General features: G+C 31.9%; 1 protein-coding gene across 2 annotated transcripts in view; it reads left to right on the top strand.

Moving 5' to 3' along the window:
• LOC126735909 (uncharacterized) overlaps nucleotides 1–24,163 on the top strand; it is a 123,843-nt gene extending 99,680 nt beyond the window's left edge. For both annotated transcript variants that reach the window (XM_050440027.1, XM_050440028.1), the window contains exons 3-7: nucleotides 7,954–8,268; nucleotides 8,331–12,969; nucleotides 14,980–15,146; nucleotides 15,201–15,415; nucleotides 22,500–24,163. In XM_050440027.1, the coding sequence (XP_050295984.1) occupies nucleotides 7,991–8,268; nucleotides 8,331–12,969; nucleotides 14,980–15,146; nucleotides 15,201–15,415; nucleotides 22,500–22,936 (5,736 nt within the window). In that variant the 5' untranslated portion in view covers nucleotides 7,954–7,990 and the 3' untranslated portion in view covers nucleotides 22,937–24,163. The remainder of the gene's footprint in view (nucleotides 1–7,953; nucleotides 8,269–8,330; nucleotides 12,970–14,979; nucleotides 15,147–15,200; nucleotides 15,416–22,499) is intronic.
• Nucleotides 24,164–25,204: the final 1,041 nt, after the last annotated feature.

Genomic DNA, 25,204 nt, shown 5'->3' with positions numbered 1-25,204 from the left:
AGACAATCAGCTGTATCTCAGGCAACAGGAGTACATCTGGCAACAGGATTAGGATTTAGGACGAGAAAATATTAGATATTATTTTCAACTTTTTAACGCTAGAGGGCGTAACTAAAAATTAAATAAGAAAAACGTCCTTTTTTCCGAAAACTTATACATTAATCTCCTTTTTTGAAAATACTTTTAGAAAGCTTAGAAAATTCTCTATTATTTTGGTTTAAGGCTCATTGGCCTACGAACGATAGTAGTCGTGGGGGCTATTGAACGAGCACTAGATACATAAGTTTTGACTCCCTGCGTAAAAAAAATTATTTGTTATAACTATAAAACGAGAAAAGATATCATCTTTCGCTTTTCAAAATATTTTTGCAAATTTTATTTACTTTGAAAATATGATATCAAAGATGTCCCGCTCAATTTGAACTTTTGAAGTGAAATTAAAAAAAAAACTGTAATTATTACAAATTGCGCCCTATAGCTCTTTAGAAACTATAGAGTAATATTGAGGTCGGACATTTAAAACAGCTGCATTAATCTTGCAAACAAATTTTAAATTACTAAAATCGAATAAGTGGCTTAGAATATACATCGATTTTATTGATTACACTTTCAATAGCTTCCCACCCCCCCTACTATCGTTCGTAGGCCAATGAGCCTTAAATTATAAGTTTTCGGAAATAAGACATTTTTCTTATTTAATTTTTAGTTACGTCATCTAGCGGTGAAAGAATTGCCAGAACTTTCTCATGACCATTTTTATAATAATTAAAAAAAAAACCTATTGTTGCCAGATGCACAGGTCTTGAGATACAGCCGCTTACCTCGCTTATTTGCCCACCCTGTATACATATACAAATCTAGACTAGTTGATAGTCCTAAATTGAGAGTGGCTTAAATCAACCTTTATTATTGACATCTCCAAAGCGCATAACGCACAATTTTAATTAGAAATAGACCCAATTCTCTATATTTTCTTAGAATGAAACGTAGTGTTAAATATAAAAAAATACATTATTTTTTAAATTAAGTATCACTTTTCCATGATTATACATTGCATTTTATTTAAGTTCCCTAGATCCCAATGATAAGGCTCCCTTAAGGATACGACAGGTATACCACCTTCTAAATACAAAAAGAATGACCATTTACGTTTTAAATATATTTAATTTTTGTATATTCTTTCAGTCAATCTTTTTTCAGCCTATTCTATAGTGGTCATGCTAGTTACAGAGTACAATGTTTGACATAATTTAATTTAGTAAAAGTGTCGAATAGGAGTACATCTCGATTATAAGAAAACGGTTCCACAGTAACACCTTGGCAAGGAGATACGTGTTGAAATTACTACTTGAGAAATATATGCAATGAAATAATTCAGATAAAAAAGGAAAAAATATTATTTGAAAGAAAATACAAATATAAAAAAGTAGGCAATACAGGCACCAACTGACTAAAACTTAGTGCATAAGTTATTAACAGACATAAGATATATTTTTAAATGGTAGATTTATAGTTAGTTGGTGTGTTCCAAACTATCACAATCCTCAAACAAAGAATAATTTATCAAACAGATTGTTCTTGCAACAAATTTGTATTAATATATTTTTAAAATATATAAAACGAGGAATGTAATACGAATGGTTTTTGACAGATTCTGACAAACTATTTCACATTTGTGCAGCAACAAAGCTAAGCGAACGTTGAAAAACTGCTGTACTGTGTTGAGAAGTTCTAAAATCAAGACAATTTCTTGGTGTTATGATTATGTTGAAAAATATTAAAGCGCTTTTTTAAATAAGGTTATATCTTCTCTTATTTGACATTTCTCTTATAGACAAAATTGAGAATTCATTTAACAAGGGAGTGATATGATATGATTCTTATAAGAAATATTAAATGAAAAACGCATACAAGTATTTTGGAGTTTTTGAATTGATTTGGATATGGGAAAAGTGATTACATCAGTATAAATTATATCTCTATAATCAAGTAAAGATCAGATTAATGAATTGCATAAGTAATATTTCATTTTTTCTGAAAGATTCGTCTTAAGTTTGTATAATTGCTTTAGTCGCAAATAGGCAGTACTTAATTTTTTATTTATATGAGATGAATAGCTTAATTTATTGCCAAGAAGAAGGCTGCAAAAGAAATCATCAAGGTTGTAAAGAACAACTTATTATCATATTTACTGCATTTGTAGATTGCAAAAAGGCGTTTGATAGTATTCCTCACTATTGATGTACTTCACTTCATATTAATATTCAAAACCAAACCGTTAACACAGATGAGATTCCTATACGACGAGGAATATTTCAAGGAGACTCCTTCAGCCTGCCTTAGTTCTGTTTCGATTTAAACCCTTTTTTAATATGCTAAATCACACAGGATATGGATTTAACATTATAATACTAATAAAAATATCAGTTATAAGATTTTCCATCTATTATATAAGCAGGATGATATAGTTATATGCAGGAAGCAAGAAACAAATTAACGACCTTAATATAATCACCAGCATTTATTTGATCGATATTCATAAGGACTTTGGTCTTGAAAAATGTAAAATCGTAAACATCTGAAGAAGAAAAATAATAAATAAGAATAATAAATACAGAGCTTCCCATTTGAGTATTAGATATAGGTGAAACTTACAAGTATATGGACTTCAAGTAGGCTAGACTTCTCGACCATAAACCGTCAAGAAGAACTAAACAAGCGAAGTCAAGAATACTTAACAATATAAACAAGGAAATATTATAAAAGCCATCAACACATATGATCTCCCTGACATGATATTCTTTCAGAATTCTCAAATAGAGCAACACAGAACTAGATGAGCTCAAAGGAGAACACACACTAGGGTTACCTAGTCCAACAATCATCATCCAAGGTCTTCAACTCTTAAAAAATATTGCCAAGGAGAGAAGGTAAACGCGGATTAATCGATATCTACAATCTGCATGCAAACTAGGTGACTAAAGTCTTTTGAGAGAATTTTTTCCGGGAATTTCACCCCGGTATCCTAATGTCAGATAGAAATTGCTCGCATTGAACCTGGTAAGTGATACCGTGAATTTATTATTTCTCTCTGATGCGCAGAAACAAGAACAATAGTCCCAGAGACAACTTATGGAACACATTATAACGAATTCAATCAACCACATGTAGATAAAGAGGCATCTTAAAGAACTTTTTCTGGAAACTGAGGGTTTAGTCCTAGCTATTTGGAACCAAATCATTAGTATAAATAATTACAAAAAATTCATTATAAACGATGCAATTTCTCTTTCTATATTGTAGTAATATAAAAGATTAAATCCCACCATCACCTGAACGTTATGCCATTGCTAATAGTGAATATTTATTTATGTAATCTATGTATAACTTTATTTGCTTAATAAAAAAATCACAGAATTATCAGAAACTTGCCAACAGTTTTTCACCTGAGTAAATTGGATTTAGTTCCTACCAGCATTTTTCTTTTATTTGTTAAGGTTACCGAAAATACTAAAATATCTTAAAAAAACACAAAAGCCAAATTGTTAACTAAACGGCATTTATTTACAAATAATTTTACCATTTAACCGTCTCTAAAAATCTGCCTGTTTCTAGCAATCTGTCGCAATACATGCATCTAATTACATTAACAATCTTCTGCTAAAAACCTGTGAATGTACTACAACTGCTATGCCAACCATTTATGTCCCGATCTCCCAGTTTAATCCAGTAGAGCTAGGGAGTTTTTTTTTTGTTCCCCCACATCCTCCTGTGCTGGTGAACGAAGGGTTATTTTAATTTAGGTACATTTAATTCCACTCTTTTAACATATTTGGCATCCTTTGGTGTCTGACTACCCTCGTAAATAAAGTTTTGACCACGTGCAAAGGGTTCGAAAACAGGTTTTAAGAAAAAGAAAAGGGTAATAAACTTCCTCCCAAGAACCGAAAAATATTAGCAGTATTAAGTTGTTAAGTCAAAAAGAATGATAAATACTATGAAAATATATATTGTACATAATTTAATGAGTTGGCTCTTACACTTTTGTAAACCTTCTTTTAACCTCTAGTTATCGCAGATTTTCCTAACCACAATACAAAAATAATAAATAAACGGGCACTTGTTTTGCCCAAATTTTGAGGCAAGGTTAAAATTAGCCCGGGAGGTATTAAGCCGAACATTTAACCCTCGATTGATAAACAGGGCCTAAGTGCTTAAACTACTAAACCTTGAACCTTATAGCCTGCCATCTATATTTGTTTTTTTTATTAAATGAGCCTAAAAATACAGCGTTACCCAATTCGTAATTTTTATCAGAATCTATGTATATGCATGTGAATTTTATTGAGGAAGGTCAAACAATATTATGACGAATAATCTCACACTCTCTAATCGAGTTGTTATTAGGTGTAAAACTGATTAAATTATGCATGCCGTACCCAGATTTAAAATGCTGTAATATTTCACTTGTAGATTAATAAGACAAAGGTTGATGGCAACTTAAATTCGGTATAATACGGGCGGATTATGTACGGAATGATGATTCGGTCAAAGCCGGCGTGCACTGTTGTCAGTTGTAATAAGGAATTTTCAGGGATATTGGCAGTAAGCAATGTTAGATTTATTAGCTCAGGTTTGATCCAAAGAGGAACTGAATTAAGTGATCTGCTTGACACGGATAAACTTGCACTTTCCACACGCAAATCAAAATGCCACTTTTTTCTTTACAAAACATTTAAAAAAATGTCATGTTATCTTCAGCGTTCTTTTTCTTTTTGCTCTAGGTTGGTCTTCCACTATTTTTATGTGTATTTTAAATCAGTTTAATGTTATGCTTTTGGGTAAGTCCGATTAATCTATTCTCCTCTATAATCCGTTAACAAGATGCATTTCAAAAATTGAATAATTCTTGGGTACAAGATCATCAGGATACATACTGGGATCATCAAGATCCCAGTTACTATTGGGATAATCCCCAATAATCTTCTAGTCAAGAAACGTACTGAATTGGAAATGCTATTGAGCCTAACATTTATATACATAAGGCTTAAATATAACATGACAAAATGACAAAAAAATAATAGAAGCACTTCTAATATCTATTATTTAGCACTGAATGTCAAACAGTTAAAAAAAGAGGGTTGATCAGATGAGATCCTCAGTATTATTTTTAATTATTGACTAATAGATGATTAAGTAGAATCTGAAAAATTATTATAAGTAAATAAAAAGCTTTGATGCTTAGTGGTTTACGTAGCAACATACATTCCTGAGATATTCCACCAATCGCCCCTTGAAGGTTTGAGCGTTTATGACGTTGTTTGGTATGTCCTGATAATGTTTTAATTTTAAACATTCTCGTGTAGCCTTAATAACATAAATAAAATATGTATACAATATCATTTTTAATTAAAATTAAAACATTAAATAGAAGAAAAATTCTGCTAGGATCTGAATCCAATTTACACAGGTAAAAAAAACTGTTGGCAAGTTTCTGATAATTCCGTAATTTTGTCATTAAGCAAATAAAGTTATACATAGATTATATTAATAAATATTCATTATTTGTAATGGCATAACATTCAACTGATGGTGGGACTTAATTTTTTACATAACTAGAAAATTTAAAGGAAAATAGCAGTAATTCATTTTAAGTGTATATAATTATAAAAAATAGCATAAGGTTCAGTGAGGTTAATGTGTTTATAGTATATGATTTAATTATGCACTAGTAGCATAATTGACGAAATGTACAGTATGTTTCTTGGAAAGTCTAATCAATTCTATTGACCATGTTGTAAAACAGGTATAACAAGTATAAAACAGGCTGAAAAAAAATTAACTGAAAGATAATACAAAAATTTAATATACTTGTAATGTGAAGAGATATTTTTAAATTTAGTAGAAGCTTTTTTTGTTAAAATTATTATTTAATTAAATATTGTAATTGCAAAAAAAAGCATTTTGCCTTCTTCTAATTATTTATTTATTTCTATTGTATACACCTTATCATTGGGATTTAGAGAATTGGAATACAATGCTCAAATTTCAATATTATTTTAATTTAATGTTTTTAGTTTAAATCCCTTTGGACTTTTTGGAAAAATAAATTACTTACCTAGGAAAAATTATAAAAATGATATACCCACTTTTGTCTAAAGTAATATTTTCCAAACCATTACGCTGTAAACAATATTTTTTTAGAGTGTGTCCAAAATGGGGGATGCACGTATTGCGATCTCGGAAACTGTTAGAGAAGGAAAAACGGTTGAATGGGAAAAGTTCTAGGAAACTGTGTTTTTGAAAATATCTTTTTAAAACAACTTTTTATGGAGAAAACGATTTTGTGCTCAAATGTAATTTAGAACCGTCCAATTTTTGGAAACCATTTTTTTAGCAAGGTATTTATCATTGGGTTTTTGTATTCAGAAAGAGCCCATTTGCTTTATCGGAGATATTGACACACTTAATACAAAAGAAGTAAATTGTGGTTGAAACTACAAAAATTTTAATTTTATTTCAAATGGCAACGTCGCACAATAAAAAACTAAAATTTAAAAGAATTATATTAAATTTAATTTTTAAATCACAACGCATAATAAAATTTTCTGATAATTGTGTTATTAATTAAATGATAATATCAGCTTTCTAGAGTAAATAAACTATTAAAAACATATAACAAGTAATGTTTATTTCCTTTAAAATTATATACAATTCAAGGATATTTACCAAAGTTTACTACAAAAAAAATTATCGTCAGAGTTTTTCTTAAGTAAAAAAACTATTTCTGTGCACATGTTTTTTCAAATAGCGTATTTTAATATAAATTAATGCTTGGTTATTGCGGTATTGCTAATGTAACATCCGCATCGTTGAATTTTATTTCTTTCCTGAAGCTTTTCAATAGTCTGAGGAGCGCTCTATGCACACCAAAATGATTAAGTTTAGTTATCAAAGTCTTATGATGAACTTTATCAAACGCTTTAGAAAAATCAGTGAACCCAGCACAAAACTCCAGCCTTCCTTCATAGCCTCGTTAATCTTTTGAATATACGACACCATATTGGTAAGAACCTAGCGGCTTGTGAAAAAGCCACGTTAATTATTTTGATCAACTGTAAGTATAATATCAAAGAAAAGTTGTTCGAAAATAAAAAATTTACCAAAGCGACTTAGCAGTGATATTGATCTGTAATTACAAATATTGATTTTGTTCACCAGATTTATGTACTGGAACGATTTGAGCAATTTTCCGCAGTTTATGATATGTGCCTGTCGAAATATATTTATTATATATGATAAAAAGAAGACGACTGAAACTTGAATATACATAGTTTTAAAAATGAGGTAATGAATCTAGTTGGGATAAGCCTTTATTATATTGATTTCTGCAATATTTGATATGGTGAAACTATTAGAGGATAAAATCGGTTTTATCTGAGAGTGTGTTACATTTGTTTCATATACACCAGGTCCTGTATTTAGTCCAAATGTTAAAATTGGTATAGAAAAACTAAAAATTTGCTAAAATTACCAAGTATTTTGCATTAAAAAAAATTATACATAAGTGAATAGACTATTTTGCTATCGTTGATAGGGTTACAATTATTATTAAAACAAGTTTTTGGCACTATATTACACGTTTTCCTGTATGTCACAAACAAATCAAATTTTGATACTCTGTACGCATAATTTTATTGACCACTAAATACGCAATTTCATATCTCTTACCTTTTCCGATATAGCCACAGTGTTATCACTTATAACGGGCACACTGGATTATACTATAAGCGTTGGTAATGATCTGCATTTTTTTAGTCAACTTACTATTTTTATATCCAATGATAAGTTATTTATAGTTCATGTATGATAATAATCTTAAAAAAATAATAGTTCTTAGTTTAATAAATATGTTACATTTCAATAATAAATTTGATATTTCTTTTATTTCAGATAACCCCCCCGGATTGCAGGTTAAAGCCTGCAGATTATGGATGTGTCTTTCACGAACGTATTGGAGGGGGCGCGTCAATATTTTCAGGGGCTGCCGTCGGCCAGCGCGGCGGCTGGCCCCTACTACCAACAGAATGTTCAGCACGAACAGCCAGCAAACCATCATCAACAACCACAACAACATAACCAACAACAGCACCATGCTTATTATCAGCCACAGAACCACGAGCGGTACGGAAATACTCCTGCGAGTGCGCCTGTTTCTACTGGAAATTCCAGTCAGTGGATCCAACAACAGAGTCCGTCGGAGACAAGGTAGGAACCTTTGTCATTATATAGAAGCTTGATTATAAGCAAATTAAATGCGTTCATTTCAGACCACCTACAAGAGAAAACACACCAATTCAACGATCGGCATCTCGAAACTCATCAAATTCAAGACCGCCGTCACACCCGTCCCAATATCAAGATACATCGCGACTGTATCAAAACCCTTATCCGCCACAAGAGCAGCAAATGCCAACTCACACATCTCAAGCTAATTTTCATTTTTCTAGGCCGCAGTCTAGAGACGTGCCCACAACCCTTCAGTACCAAATGCCAGCATATCATCAATCCCCTTCATCTCAACTATCTCGGCCTGCTTCTAAGGAACAAATATCCCCTTCAAGGCAAACTTATCAGTCACCTCAATCCTCTGGTCATTCACTGCCAGTTCAAAATACTTACAGCTATCAACCAACTAGAGCTTACTATTCTACACCGCAGGGTCAGCCTACTGAGGCCAAGCCTGTAACTACGTCGGTTACGTCTCAATCGTATTACACCTCGCAATCACACTGTAATACCTACCAGCAGTCGGAAAACTCATCCTTAAATACTCAAAATAATGTGGGACAGTATCAGCAAAACTATCGCACACATAACTTGCCTCCCATCGCTGGCCTGTCAAACTACCGCCCCTCGAAGAATACAAAAGATATTAGAGCAGCGACGATACCCCGAATGAAAACATCAGCACCTAGCAATACTTACCTTCCTAGTACTCAACAGCAGTCAGTACCCGTATCATCTTCATCCGCCAGTGCATATCCTTACGCCTCTAATCCTAGCTACACTATGTATAATAATACTTTAAATCAAAACAACCCTCAGAGAAGCAGACCAGAAGTTTCAACAGTGATAACTCAGACTTACACCAACGTTATTGTTACATCGCACTACAGTAACGTAGGTACCAATCAAAATCGCCCTTACCAGAGAGCCGAAGTACAAAACTTGCAAAAGACGCAACCTACAAATCAAACCGTTAATTATCCAAAGCATTATGAGGGTGGTAGTATTTACGATCCTCAGGCCACATCTGTAATTAAACAGAGGAAAGAAACTCCCTTAGACTTATCGGTTAAGACCGTGAGGACATCAGCAGACTCTACAGATCAAGAAGCATCAAGGAAATTTGCAACAAACAAACCACCAAGCGTGGTGTCTAACCACAGCTATCCCACGCTTGATATCAATTCTATCCAACGGAGCTTCACACAACGATCTCAGCTACCGGCGGCAACGGCACCAAAAGTCGAATTCCATCCCAAGTTTAATCTAGCTTCGAAACATTCCAGTTGGATTCCAGTTTCCAAGAGCATCGATAATTCGTTAGCTGCAAAAAACGTCGTTCAAGCCACCTCTAATGCCGCCTTAAAATACCAGGGAGGCTATCAGTTCTACCCAACTACAGCACCCAAGAAAGAAACTGATTTAAATGGCGGCAGTAATAGTTTGTCTTATCAAAATAGGGACTATGCTCCAAAAAGACCAGCTCAAGTCGAGTCTCCCATGATCCCTTCCAAAATACCTAGGGTGGACAATTGGCGAGAGTCAATCAATCTTCAAATTGAACAAAAGTTCACCTCTCACTACAAGCAGCAAGAGCAGCAAAAGCAACCTTTTGGACAGCAAAACACTACATACAGCAACTCGCCTACGACCATAAACGGTAATTACTCACACTATGACAAGCCGAGCATTCCCTCCATACCTCAACAGAATCAGCAATTTTATGCACCACATAAGCCAAATCAAAATTATGTGCATTCAGCAGCAAGCCAAGCATACCCAGGATACTTGAATTCTCCAAATAAGCAACAGATGTACATTAATCCCGTTTCAAAACATTACACCCAGTTAAGCAAGCCTAATTCAGCAACAGGGGCAGACAAGAGGGTGTTAAGCTTATTAAGAAACAGTATCGAAATCAAAGAGCAAAAAAAAATCGAACTGCTAAAATCTAACGAAGTATCTACTATTCAAAGAACTGACGTTCAGCATCCGAGTACTGATGTCACCGCTCCTTTACAACCCAAACCAGGAATTGATCGAAATAATGTATCTCCATTTACACCAATAAGTGTACCTGATCCAAATATTTGCAAAATGCCCCCCAAGATGTCATTTTCTATTGATGCACATCTTAGTCACCCCTTGCCTGTTCTAAACAAGGCACCAAGTGATGAAAGAACTGTTATAATGAATAATCCTGGTGCTGACTATGATGGACTAGCAGCATTTTTAGCTGCAAGAATACGAACAAAAGGAGAGCTCAAAGAAGTGGTGCATAGTCAGGCTGTCAATAATAATGCAGACCGCGATGCCAGACTTCATGCCTTCTTAGAAGACACCATAAAATCGCCAAATATCCAGAATATGAACGTCACTAGCCTTAGTACATCGACTACTCTACACGCTAGCCCTCCCAAGATGTTTAAAGATAAGCAAAACGTATTTCCACCACGAAAAAAGCTTTTTAGTCGAAACGAAGATGACTGTAAGCAATCCCTTCCCGGAAGGGAAAAATCGAATATGAGAAGCTCCTCAGAAACGTCTGTATTCGATTTTAATGATTCGGATGACGAAAATGAAATGCCAGTATTAGAAAGACAGTCCTTGGGCGAAATGAGGAAAGATAAAAGAAATTCCCTGAGGCAGTCCTCGACATCCTTGCATAATTTAGATTTAGATATTAAAGCCGAAGGTACTGACGTTCCGCCAAGGCTCCCTACGCCCGAGGACGATTTATTCGGGTCTATCTGTGATAAATTTATGGAGCAATTGAAGAACAAATCGACAAAGCGGATAAAGCGCATATCCCAACCAACAGATATCAAATCGGACTCTACCGAGAATGTTAAAATTAAAATCGAAATTATTGATGACGAATTTGAAGAAGCGGCCTGTGATGTTAAAGTAGATGAAAAACCGGTTGTATTGGATATAACTGAAACACCTAAAAGTGAAAAGGAAATAAGTGACAGTGAGATGTCTGATAGTGAAATTAAAGTAGGCAGAGCTTTAGTTGCTAGGAACAGGGATGCAGTTAGACGGAAGATAGTGTTATCCAGTGAGAGTGATAATGGTATAGACAGTATTACTGTAAAAACTGAACCAATTGCAACTACTCTTGAAGCTCAACCTGACAATAAATCTAAAGAGGATAGTGTACTAGTAGAGGTAAAGAGTGAGCCTTCAGAAGAAAAATCCAACCAAATAGAAGAAGTTAATTTAGCAGTAAAACCTGAAGAACAAAAAGAGGAGGGCCAAAAACTGGAAGCCAAAAAGGAAGAAGATAAACTAGAGAAACCACTTGATGTCTTGGCAGTGGTAAGGCCAGCAAAAAAGCCGGCATTTGGAGATGGTTCCGATTTTTATCCAGGATGGGAGGAAGGGCTTTATAGATACAAAAAATCCTTACGGATGCCTCCTAGTCTTATACAGCTCACACAACCTCCTTACCGGCTGTCAACTTCGCTGCCTGATCTAGACCCGTGTCCACAATCACCTGCGTCTTCTATTATAACGGATGCGGATACAAAAGACTCCATCTCTGATAATAAAAAGACCATCAAGAGGTTAAAGTCGGAACTCCCCGACAGTGACAGCGAGAGCACTACAAGCAGCTTCAATATTTTTAGCAAAAAAATAAACTATGATTCAGAAGAGTCTGCTTCTATCAAGAGTTTGCCGAATACCCGAAAAGAAAACATGTCGATACTGGATAAGTTGCTAGAGAAGTGTGGTGGAAAGAAAAAGCGAAAATATAAACGGAAAGAAGATCACTCCCCTAAAGTTATACCAAAAGCAGAAAATCCTGCGGCTCTTCTTCCTACTCCAACCCCCGGCTTGGCTCTGAGCAGTCAATCACCTGAAAAATCAAAAGGACTTACTACGCCTGTGATCAGTGCTGCCTCGGCAGTTTTACCATTTAGGAAAGACACTGTTAATAACTTTAAGGATGCTTTTATTAATAGTGGAAATAATATATTAGGTGTTCATGACAAATTTACAACGATAGTTCTATCTTCGCGGACTAGAAAAGAAACCAGGGCTCTTAAACAGAGAGCAACGATTAAGGAAGTTTTTGGGGAGGATCGACCTGCTTCGGCACCTCCGGACACATGTGTCGATCAAAATAAGGCTGAGCGAGAGCAAGAAAATGTTAGTCCGTTTTCGAGGAACCTAGAAGAAATATTAATTAATAAGGAAAAAGTAAACTTGAAAGATATTAAAAGCGGTGTAGTAGCTGTGGTTAAAAGTGAGAAACCAATAAAAGAAAACACCTCAGCTGCTCCCTCTGTTATACAGATCAAGCAAGAAGTGGACGATGAAGATGAGGAAGAAAACCGAAAACTTAGCGAATTAATCGTGAAAAAGGACCCGGACGCTGGTTCGGAAACGTTATCCATGATGTCTCTCGATGATGAAGATTCAGTGCTTAGCGGGAAAAAGAAAAGTAAATTCGGCAAGATGCGCAGGAAGTTTAGTTCGGGCTTCGATTATATTAGAAAGAAGAAGAAGGTTAAAAAAGAGGAACCCGAAGAAAAGAAGGAGAGAAAGAAGAAAATTACCCCGACAAAAGCACCGGAGTCGATTGACGATATACAGAAGGAAATTAAAAGTTGGGTACTGAACAAAGGGGTTGGAGAATCTCATTTGCATCGGGCAGCTAGACTTGGTTATGCGGTAAGTATCAAAATTATAAAAATTATTACAGCATTTAAAATGTCGATGGAATGCATAATATTTGCATACTAAAACTAAGTTAATTGCTAAACTAAAACCTCATTGAATTCACAATAATAATTGCAAAGGAAGGAAAAAGAGGGGAAGCGAAAATAAGAGAGCTCAGTGCAGAATATTAAACTCGAAATGTTTAAAATTAGTTAACTTAATTAGTATAATTACTTAACTGGCAAATAATATCTTTTTAAAACCCTTAATATAATTTATGCTGTTTGTGGAACGTGATTTCCGGTATTTAGTAAAGATTTTAATCAGAAAAATATAAAAATTCAACAAGTGGGACTGCCATTGTTTATCCTCAAAAAATGGCATCTAATAAAATGTTTGCTTCACCGCGATCCCACATATTAAATCCTCTCTTTTTCTTTTACTTCATCTGTCAATCTGTCTTTATCTATTGTGTGTCAAAAATACCAACGTATTTTGACAGTTACAATTATCACAAGACTACGTTTCTTATTACGATTCAGTGGAAACGTAGTATTTAAAACCATTACTTATTGATGATTCAAATAAAGATTACGAATTAGTATTTCTAACTGTTTTGACGTAAAAAAATTTACGTTTTCAGATAACGATATGTTTAAATGTTATCTAATTCTGCGCATTGACATACGTATACGTTTAGTGCTAGATTTGAGCCCTTCAATTTGTCTATAGTGGCAATAATGCAAAGTATTGCATTATTGTGACTATTGATGCAAAGAATACGTTCCTAATTAAAGATGCATTGACACGTTTTCCTATTTAACTTATTTTTTTGTCTACGTAACACAAGCAAGATCTTCATCTGTCAAGCTTGTCATTAACGACACTTTACTATTGATAGCTATGACAATTGACAGTGATGACATATGTGAAATTAATAGTTGTGTAATTGATAGAAATACGTTCCTTATTACGATTAAACAAAACTTAAAGCAGTATAAAGTGACAATAATGATAGATGCAACGAATACATTCCTAGTTAAAGATGCATTGACACGTTTGCTTATTTAATTCTATATTTTTCTTTCTTTCTAAGCAACATATAAGCAATATATTCATCTGTGAAATTTATTGGCATTAACGACAGTTTACTATCGACACTAATGACATATGTATAACTAAAAATGTCGAAAAAGTACCAATCCGATTACGATTGAATGGAAACGTAAAGCAGTATATAGTAACAATAATGATAGATGCAAAGAATACGTTCCTAATTAAAGATGCATTGACAGTTTTGCTCATTGAACTATCTGTCAAGGTTGTCATTATAACGATACTATCCTATTCATATTTATGATAATTGACGGTAATCACATACGTATTATTAATGATTTTAATCCAAATGTGTTCACTATTACGATTAAACGGCAACTTTTAAATAAAGATTAATAATTTTAACAGTTTTTGACGCGAAAAAGCTTTTGTGATACATGTGGCTGATTATTGATTTACGGATACTTTCTGTATTAGGATAAGTCATTAACTTTCTCAATATTTACGATAATAATATGCAAAGAAGACGTTTCTTATTAGAGGTTCAGTTACTTGTTTGCGTATTTTAATTATACACGTAATGTAGTGTTAAAAATCATCACTTATTAGCGAATTTAATAAAGATTACAGATTACAGTGACACGTTTACGTAGTCACTTAACTTTATTTGATCCTGCGCTTTAAGTTACAGATACGATCAGTACTAATTAGTACTTCATTTTTTTTAATATTGACAATTTTGACAGACAAAAAGTATGTTTCTTGTTAAATATTAAATACATATTTAACAAGAAACATCGTCTGTTTTTGAAGGTGGTAGACAATGGTACAGTAAAAACATCTTGTCGAACTTGCATGGTCTTATTTATTACATTAAATAACACGACGTTTCGGTTGGAATGTATTTATACATTGGCAAATTTAACTATAGTTTTAAGTTGGGTCAACATAAATAATTTTTTTTAGGATATTACTGCATATTGCTTAGAAAAGTTGGCCAACCCACCTAGTCCCAAAGACAATGCCGGATATACACCCCTCCATGAGGCCTGTTCTAGAGGTCATTTAGAAATAGCAAGGCTGCTTCTGAAATATGGTGCCAATGTTCACGAGTCTGCCAAAGGAGGAGTAAGGTAAACAAAATTTTCTAACGGTCTAGCTGATGATTTAACATTAATATGCTTTAGGCCTCTACACGAAGCTATTGAAAATGGCTTTATTGAAATCGTAAGACTGTTACTTTCCTACGGGGCGGATCCTCACTTAGCGACTTACGCTGGCGTGACCCCATTAAGCTTAGCGACCGAGGAAATCGCCAAAAACTTCCTTAAGGATCATTTGAGTGATAAAGCTGGCGCGGGAGGCACCCCTTGGCCCTTCTACGGTCCTGCCTCCTGTTTTGGTAAGTAAATAAAACGATAATCTGTCTAGCATCTCCCGGGGTCGCGATAAAAACTGCACTCGTCATGATAAACGGCTTTAATAACAGTGTAAAGTTTCAAAATATTGCAGTAAAATTCCCCAAATGGCACGAGCACGCGAGACAGCGGCAGCAATAGATGTATTATCGATTTCGAATCACAAATGATTGACGACCAGAGCGGGGATCCTATGAAAACATGAACCGGTTTCGTAAAAAATATTGAAAGCGATTAGCGGTAAACGGGCTCGCCTATAGTTAATTAAGGGTTTTTTTTTAATTCAAGTTAAAGAGGCTTAATACGACTCAGGAAGATTGACTTGATTTGAAACGCTTGAGGCTATTGTTATAGAAGTTTTATCAAACGAACAGTTATTGAGCTTATATATTACTGGATTCACTGAAAGTTTGAACAATTAAAGTAATTGCAAAGTTAGTAATCGTATTATAGTTGAATAATTATTAGAGCTTTTTGGTTGGATGGAATTAGTATTTAATTAAATCTGAACATACAACTTGCTATTACCACACAAAATTTAGTTAAAACGAACAGGGGAGCTCCTTCCCTAGGTCATTAGGATAATCAGCCCCCAAAAAAGGCTTTAAAACTTTTATCTACTATATAAAAGATTAAACAAACTTAAAATGACGCCAAAAACATTAAAAATTACTTCGTAAAACTAAAAACATGAAAATTTATTTAGAGTACCGGGAAGATATAAAAATAACGTCCAACACCTAGAACGAACGATACCGACAGCCAAGTCGAACAAAAACGGTAATTTGTACATTTTAAGAAAATATTGAAGCGAAAAGGTAACATAAAAAAAACAGCATTCAAACATGTATTAGTTAAACTGCTTTTAATACCTTCGTTGAGCTCCATTAAAAAAAAAATACGTGCCGCCACTGGGAACAAGGCTACAAGGAAAAACGTGCAAGAGAGAAAGATATATCAATGGGATTTCCAAATAAATTGATTTTATATAAACTGAAGCTATAAAATGCTCTGTATTTGATATAGTTTTTTTTAAACCAATTCAATACCAACTCTTACGGTTTCCGAGATCTCAATGGTCACCCTCGAATTTGGGACACCCTGTACGCAATATATGCCCCTAAAATATTTAAATTAAGATCAAATTTTATTACATTGTTGACAGGCATACCATCGAACGTCCAATGTAAGTCGAATACCTTCGGATGTCATGTGAACGTTGAACTGAATATGCAGCCATTTAATTGACGAGTTTATAAAGCGAGGTTAATTACCATGTTAATCACGTCGTTTATATGACAGCTCTTAAGATCTGACAGTCAACTCAAGAATCCTAACATGCCACTTCTAATTACTTTTTTATTACATTGCTACTTACTATTTTATATATTTTGTGGATAAAATAAATGTACATTTATCATATTTTATCGCGCATTTATTTTGTTTAATCGCTTAAATTTTTATGGTTTTAAATTTTTAATTTTCTTTGCTGTATAAACGGCTTTCTTTGATTTTTATACCAGAAGTCGCACAGTCGCAAAAGAGCTTAAAAGTGAACTTTAAATTAGTCCTGTTTCTTTTAAGATGCAAAATTAATTAGTTTTCTTGGCTTTTTTTCTTTGAATTAAGCGTTGAAACGTTGGAATTTTAACCAGTCGAATAGAATTACTTAACAATGCCAGTAACTGATTTTATATTGGTCGCTATAAATGTTAAAACTATCGTTTTTCACCTTAATTAGGTTAATTGTAAATAAAATGGTTATCCAGCAGTCAAATCGATATTTTAGAGTTTGTAAAGAATGATCTATTGGAGATCTACTTCTACCTTATAAACCCTAAATTTAAAATACATGTTTTATTAATTATCTTTAGACAATTCCGTTCTGACAAATTCTGAATAAATTAGTGAAATTAATACGCAAATTTTAAATTATGACTGCAACAAAGTGAAGAAACATTTTTTGAAAAGTTTATAATTCAACTGCCAACTAAGTTATAATTTCCTTTTTCGACTTATTTTTTTATTGTATTTTTTCCAATTGTTCATATACTTGTATGATGTAGTTTTTATGGTGAATTTTGTGATCAAACCTATACAATTACGCTATTTCTACTATCGTGTAAAAACTCTTTTATCAATATAGAGAATAATAAAATGGGAAACTAATGCAAAAAATTGTAAAATAGAGAATATTCATGAAGCATTTTATTAATATCTCTATTGCCATTTTTGTTCTATATAAAAGCTACATTAAAACTGGTTGCTTTTCATAAATGTATAATCGCCGATAATATTCAGTATCAAAATTACTTATAATATTAGTCATAAAATACTTTCTAATAGTTACTACATAAATAAATGGTAGGAATTGAAAAAAGGTGATAATCTTAAATTTATTTTAATTAATGTATAACTTACAAGTAATATGATAATAAAATATAGAAAATGGGTAGATTATTATAATAGATAAAATTTAGTTTTATGTATCTCACTGCATTGGATATAAAAATAAATAAATGAGAACTTTCCTTAGTAGGACAAAAATAATTAATTTATTTTAGTTGGTGAATCGTCGACGATTTTCTATTTCAAATTATTGCAATTTTTTATTTTTGTTTCTCTAAAATAGTCGCTTTTGAATAATACAAGAAGTCTCTTAATTTATAAAAAAACATTTAAAGTCATCATTTTATATGTTTTATGACTATTAACGTAATTTTTAATTTTATTGGAGGTATTTGAAGTAATTTTTAAGTTTGCTTTTAGTAAAAAGTATGAAAAAGATCAAGAAGATTTATTTCTTCTATAAGCATCTAAAGAATTTTTTTACATTTTTCAGTGATTTCTTATATATTTTCTTATTTGTTTATGTAAAGTAATTTTTATGTATACATATTTGTTATAACTTTTTTAATGAGTTCAAAGCATAGAATGACTGATCTTCAAGCTGATAAAATCATGGTCGATGTAGTCTAGGTACCGTAATTTCCCATAACAATAGTCCACTTTTTAGATTTTCTCTTGCTTTACAAGTGTACAAAGCCCTATAAACTAAATATTTGTTTTAAGATATGTTCCTGTTAGGTGACCTTATTAGTTTTTTTAAACAAATTATAGATAGACCTCATATATAAAGCAAAATAAATAAAAAATAAGCGGTACAATGTTGGGCCCGTAGTTACCCAACTATGGTCCAGAATGATTATATCATCTAAATGATGCATTGGACCAAAGTTGGTAGACTGAAACACAACTATGGTTCAGAAAACCGATAATGAAAAATAAAACTCAGATTTTAAAGTCGAAATTTATTTAAAAAAGAGGCATTTTAGGGTAAATTAACATACTTTTCAATATCTTTAAATACTAATTAATAATATAATACTTTATTTATCTAAAACTTATAACTCCTCATATGTAAAAGTAAAATCAAATTTTTAGGTTAAACATTTTACAGTAAAAATTAGTAGAGAACACAAGATTTATCTTTAACAAAACAAACAAGATTTGTTTTTAAATTAACTAAAAAAATTAAAGTGTTCTAGCTAGCCTAATCTTTTTGCAATTCTGCAACTAAATACAGTTGTCTACTCTTAGAAAATAATTTTGGACTTTCTATTTTCTTTACAATATCGCATAGATTCCCAATTTGTTCCATGCAGCTGACCATGTACCCATTTTTTGTTGTTTTTTCGACCACACCCGGAAAATGTTTTTGTTCAAAAATGATTATAACAAAATCGCCTTCAGATATTGTACTAGATTGATTATTTTGTGGCGAAGGTTCATCAATGAACTTTTTTGTGGCCAAGGTTGGTAGCATATCACTAAAAGTCTCTGATAGAGTATCGGAGCCTAAAGAAATTTCTCCTAAACTTTCTTCCTCTCAATCACTCAATGCAAATTTATTAAGCTGCTTACTTTTTTTCTTTTTTTCTGTTCCAGAAGTACTAGACTCATTCATATCATCTGGTCCTATACTTTTGCCTGGCTCAACATTTAATTTTTTCTTTTTCCTGATAATCCGGGGAACAGTTTCTGATTTTCTGACATTTTCAAGAAAATCTGTAAACGATTTATTGATCAAGCTCGGCATCTCTTAAGGTTACTACAAAGCCTCTTCGACAAATCCCCTTTTCTCCGCAGTAAAAAGCCTTCCATCCAACGTTTTCCCGGAAAATTATTTTGAAACCTTGATTCATTGCGCCCGGTACTATCCAAATACATCTTAATAATACATCTTAAATCAAATAGAGTCGCGGGAAAGCCAAACTCACACATCACAATACAGTTTTGAACAAAATACTGTTCTTCTTCCTCAGTAAAAACGCATTTCCGTCCTGGTGGGTTTATACAGTAATTTTTTAATTGCTTTTAGTTTTGAAAAATTAGTGCTGCGCGGAATATTATAGGTTTTTGAAGCTTTTCTTTGAGACATTTTTTCATTTTTTATATCTCCAATGGACTGCTCCAAACCCTTTTCGGAATAGGGGTTATAGGGCCTCGCCCCTACTTTTCTACGTTCCAATTTTGATCTAGGCATCTGAAAAAGAATAAAAATGCAATAATTTGTTTTTTAAAAGCTAAAAAATGCATGTTTAATTTTGTTTAAATGTAATAAACAAATGTTTTATTTTTTGGCATATAACAATAGTCTGGAACCTATATTAGGTTAATATTAATCTTTAAGAAACTGTATCCCAACAATGGTCCAGTGGTCATTGTTAGGTTCCAAGTTGCCATTTTTCGTAAACAAAAATATTTAAAAAAATAAATTAAGGTTATATCAGTTTCAAACATCTTTAATAAGCAGAAACATATAAATAAATATACAGGAAAAAGTACATAAGGAAAATCTTTACCGTAAGGGATGGACAGCACAAAGTTCGCAGGTTATGAAAATCACACTTAACTGAGCCGTTTGATCTTGTAATCGGTCTGCGTCTTGGACTATGCGGACGGCAACTGGAACAACTTCTCTAGGCGTTTTCAATAGTTGTCTTTGCGCGTAGCTGCATTTTTCGTTTGTTTAAGTGGGGATAACATACACGTGATTTTTTTAAATTTACGCGGTCTTTGGACTATAGCTGCGCTTTAGGACTAAAGTTAGGGGAAACAACGGTATTTATATGCCTTCCAGGTTTTTAAAATAATTCCTTATATGACTTACGAAATATAATTCCAACGTGGTTAGATGAAGGAATAGCTTCATTCCGGAATCAAAGCGAGAATCTTTCTTTGCGCAATTGTTTCGGAATTAGTAACTATAGCGCCATCTAAGACTCAGGATTCAATATATAAATAAAGGATCAGAGGATCTAAAAAGGTATAACATTTAAACAAATAATGTGAATTATTTCTCGTGCCCTCAGTTTGTAAGTTTGCTTTTGTTGAATATAGGTCAAAAAAAGCTACAAGCTAAATCAATTATATACTCTGCCGACGTTTTGATTGATCATCATTAGGACTCCAAAAAACATAAACAAAAAACACAAATAAAATCATTGAACGAATTTTATAAACTTAATATCACATTGAATAAAATTAATTATTTTAAAGAATTGGTTATTATAAATAGGTAAACAATACAATTTCCAAACCTTCCAAATTTAAAAAATGAAGATTACGATAGATATCACGAGGAGCATTCTATCAAAATGAAAAACAGCATATACACTCACATATATTGCCGATCAACCTTAATAATAATAACTGATGTAATATCACTAATATCACACAGAATTTATAGGTTTTTCCGTGCTCTAGAGTTTTTCATTTCTTTTTGTTATAACTATCTATATTGGGAGATGAATTTGGACCATAGCGGTGAGACAATCGTTTCAAGCAGGTAATGTTCTTATCAATTCTTTATAGAGGAAAAAAGCAAAACAATGATAACGTTTGTTGTTATAAATTTTTTTGGAGACTCACATAGAGTTAGATCTCGAGCTATGTACAGAATGCTCTTAGTTTTTTTATAATTTTTTTCCATATTTATGTTGCTAATTAAGTTCAAATAAGTACTTAGATTGTCAACGTCGTGTTTTTTATTAATGCTATTATAATTTCGCTATCTAGGTAGAAATTTGAATTATTGTTAATAAGTTAATGAGGTTTTTTACTTCTTTTATGTTCAGAAATTCTAGCCTTTAAGTATATTGACGTTTGACTGATATAAATACCATGGTAATCACAACATGGAATTTTATATATTGCATTACTTCCTAAGTCCTTTGATGTCTCTGTTTTTAATTTTGAAAAGAACCATTTGGTAGTGTTTTCATTCTAAAAGCAAAGTTAATATTACCGTCACCAAGATCGCTTGCAATCTTTTCAGAGAGATTACTGACAAAGGGGAATATATTGGGGAACGTTTTTTCCACGGTTGGGATTTGTTCTTGAGCTGTTTGATTAGTTTTAAACAATATTTTAATAGTTAATTTATGTGGATAGTCATTATTTAAAAGAGATTTCTTTATTTTAAGAAAATCTTTTCGTATTAGTCGATATGAGACAATTGTAGTGCTCTACTCTTTTTACATTATTAATTTTTTGTTTCCAAAGAGTAATTAGAATTATAGTTTAAAAATCTTGCTGCTAATGTTCAGTTCAGTTCAGTGGTATCAATATATTTTTGGTTAATTCAAATAAATAAATTGTCAAGGAAAGGGATTGAGTTATTAGATAAACAACTACCCATATCTAATCCAAAAAGTTGTTGATAAAACTGTCCAAATTGAAATAATTATTTTGAAAAACGATAAGCACTCTATAACTTCTTGCCAAAATAACGTACATCGGTCTTTTATTATGTGCCACTTCTTCGTTAAAATTGCAATGACACAAGGTCTGTTGGAATATTTGTAAACAAGAAAATAACATCTAACAAATAATGTGTCCTATGTTCATTTGTATACCGTATGCTATCTTGCAGCCATGCTTTAAAAAATTAAAAAAACTATTTAAACTACTTATTTTTGAAGAATAATTGACCCAATAATGTCATCTAAGTAGACTGCAATATATAATCTATTCCCAATAAGAAAGTTTCTGTTTTTTTTTCAGACCCAGAAGAATCCGGATACGACGTCCTACAAGACGCCCCCGAAGAAGAATCGGACAAAGAACTCGAGGACATCGAAATCGAGATGTCCGACGCTCTGCTCCCGAACCTCTACACCATCGTCGGCGAACCTCCCACGGATCGATGGGTTTTATTGCAAGACTTATCCCATTTCTTAAAACTTAAGTCGCGCGACGCGTTATTAAAACAATTAAGTCCCACGTCGTCCTCCTCCTCCTCGTCCGGTGTTAAAACGAACTACAAAAACGTGATAAAAGAACTGAAAATGTCAGAGTTTCTGGAACAGGCACACTGTTGCCAGTTTTTGAATATGGGAGAAAAGATTAACACTAGGGCGTCCAAGATCGCTTTAGTCAAGTATAGCGATAGGGTTAGGGAGCTATTAGGTATCGAAAATGCGGTGATTACGGCTAGGTGACATACAGCTACTTAAATAAGTAAGTGTAAGACTTTTAACGAATTTAGGTTTTAGGAAGATTGTGCTGGCGTTGATATTGATTTTTTTTATATTTCCTTCTAAAGATGGTACATATGTTTTTTTATATAGTGAATTTTTTAAACGAATGAAATAGTTATTGTTGGATTTATTTAGGTTGTGACAAACTTAATAGAGTTGAGGATGGAACACTTTAATAAATATAAACTTCATATTGAACATCTGATTTACAGGTTAACTCGGTAAACAATAGAGAACTGATAGGTAATATTTCAACATTTTCAATGATTCGGCTAATGACGCGCATATAAATTCACCAATTTCTTTTTTCCTGATCAAGTCTGCATATGGAACATAAAAATTTTCAACTTCAATATCAGGCTCATCAACTATCATATAGTTTATATTCAGAAATATCTTCTTATCTTCTTATTTGAAGTTTATATTCAGAAATATTGTCTTATTTAATTGTTTCATTTGCATATTTCCGAAATTATTGTCAACTTTAGTCATACTGATTTTAAAAGAAGATTTCAGATTTTGTTCTTATGATAACTCTGAAGCTTTTCTATAGTATATTAAACTTACATCCAACTTTGTATACCACGTAAAATAATGCTTAGTGTATTTTTTTCTTCTTTGTCGTTCATTGCTAGAAAAGGCCTAAGTTGATCTAAGAAAAAAAGCCCTGAAATCCAAATGTACTATTAAGTACCTTTAAAATATATTTGGTCTTATATCCGTACCAATATTCTTTTATTAAATTAGCATCCAGAAATTAAAAAAAAAACTTTTAGTCTTAGTGCGTTTGGAGTGTAACAGAATGGAATCCGTCCCATTTTTTTAAATTATATTAATTTCTTCGCGTTGCCATGAAATTTTATTGCTTTGTTGCACTATGAATTGCATTCTTTCAAGATAAAATTTAATTATATACAAGTCGCCAAATAGAAATAATATCTTCTACTTTACGCTCTCGGCTTGAGCTCGAAATTATATGCATTTATTATTTTCCTTCCTAGGTTAGTAATTTAGTATTTCTGGATGGTAATATATTTATATAATTTTTTTGGATTATTTAGGTTATCAAAAAAAACAGCTTCGAGATTTAATTAAATATTTCCTATAGACCTTATTTCGTTATTATTAATTTTGATTCTATTTTATTAATTACATCATTGCCATTTAAAATATTTAATAACGTGAATATAACCAAACTATATTTTATTTTAAAGCCGAAAAAAAAGAAAAATATAACATTAAATTTATTTAACTTAGAAGGTCAAGTACAATAAGTTATTAAACTAAACTAAAATAGTTTGTCTATCTAATTTGTGACAAAATTACTATAAATCACAAATTTACTATTAAATCAGAATTATCTCAAATTAAATGTCACAAGTTTTATTTAAGTTTTTATTAATTTTTTTTTTGTTTTTTATTTATATATCTTTTAATCAATTACAATTTTCGTAATATTTTAAATAAATTATATATTTTAAAAGACTGATAAACATTATTTCATAATAAAAATATATTTTTATTCATAGTAAACTAAATATGTCTATTTAAAATCAGTGGCAAAGAAACCGAAAATTAAAAGTTCGAAACTCGAAATATTCATAACAAAGTTCAGGATAATTTACTTAACCACTTTCTTCTGCATTTCAACTTTTAATTGTATTTTTTTAATTTTTAAGGAAGAATTATATGAAAACTTTATACTAATTATTTTAATTCTGTTATTATTTTTTTAAATATAGAATTTGTTTTTATTTTTATATAAATATTTATTCACTTTTTCTGCAATTTAAATTAAAAAGCATAAATCAAATTTGAAAATTTTTTGTGTTTATTTATCTGGATAATTAAATCTTCTATTATTTTTAGTTTTTTCTTTTATAATCTCTTGAGTATTTAAAAAAAAACTTTCAAACTAAATCTCTGGATTTTAAAAAAAAAAACTTTTTACCTAAATTGAAAAAAAAATCACAATATTCATAATTAATAATATTCAACATAAAAGTTAAGATATTTATTCAACCACATTTAACTTTTTAATTTTAACTTTTATTAGCATTTTATCGATTTTCTTGTTACGAATCATGTATCCTACTTATGCAATTTTAGATTAAAAAAATAATAATTTTTGAGAAATTTACAAAAGCTAAAGTCTTGAAATTTTTAGGTCAATTCTATACAAATTTATAGTCATAGTTAAAATACCTTCAGTAAAATATTTTTTCATAG

The sequence above is a fragment of the Anthonomus grandis genome, chromosome 5 (genome assembly GCF_022605725.1).
Source record: "Anthonomus grandis grandis chromosome 5, icAntGran1.3, whole genome shotgun sequence".
NCBI classification, from domain to species: Eukaryota; Metazoa; Arthropoda; class Insecta; order Coleoptera; family Curculionidae; genus Anthonomus; species Anthonomus grandis.
This window is presented reverse-complemented; position numbering and strand designations above follow the sequence as displayed.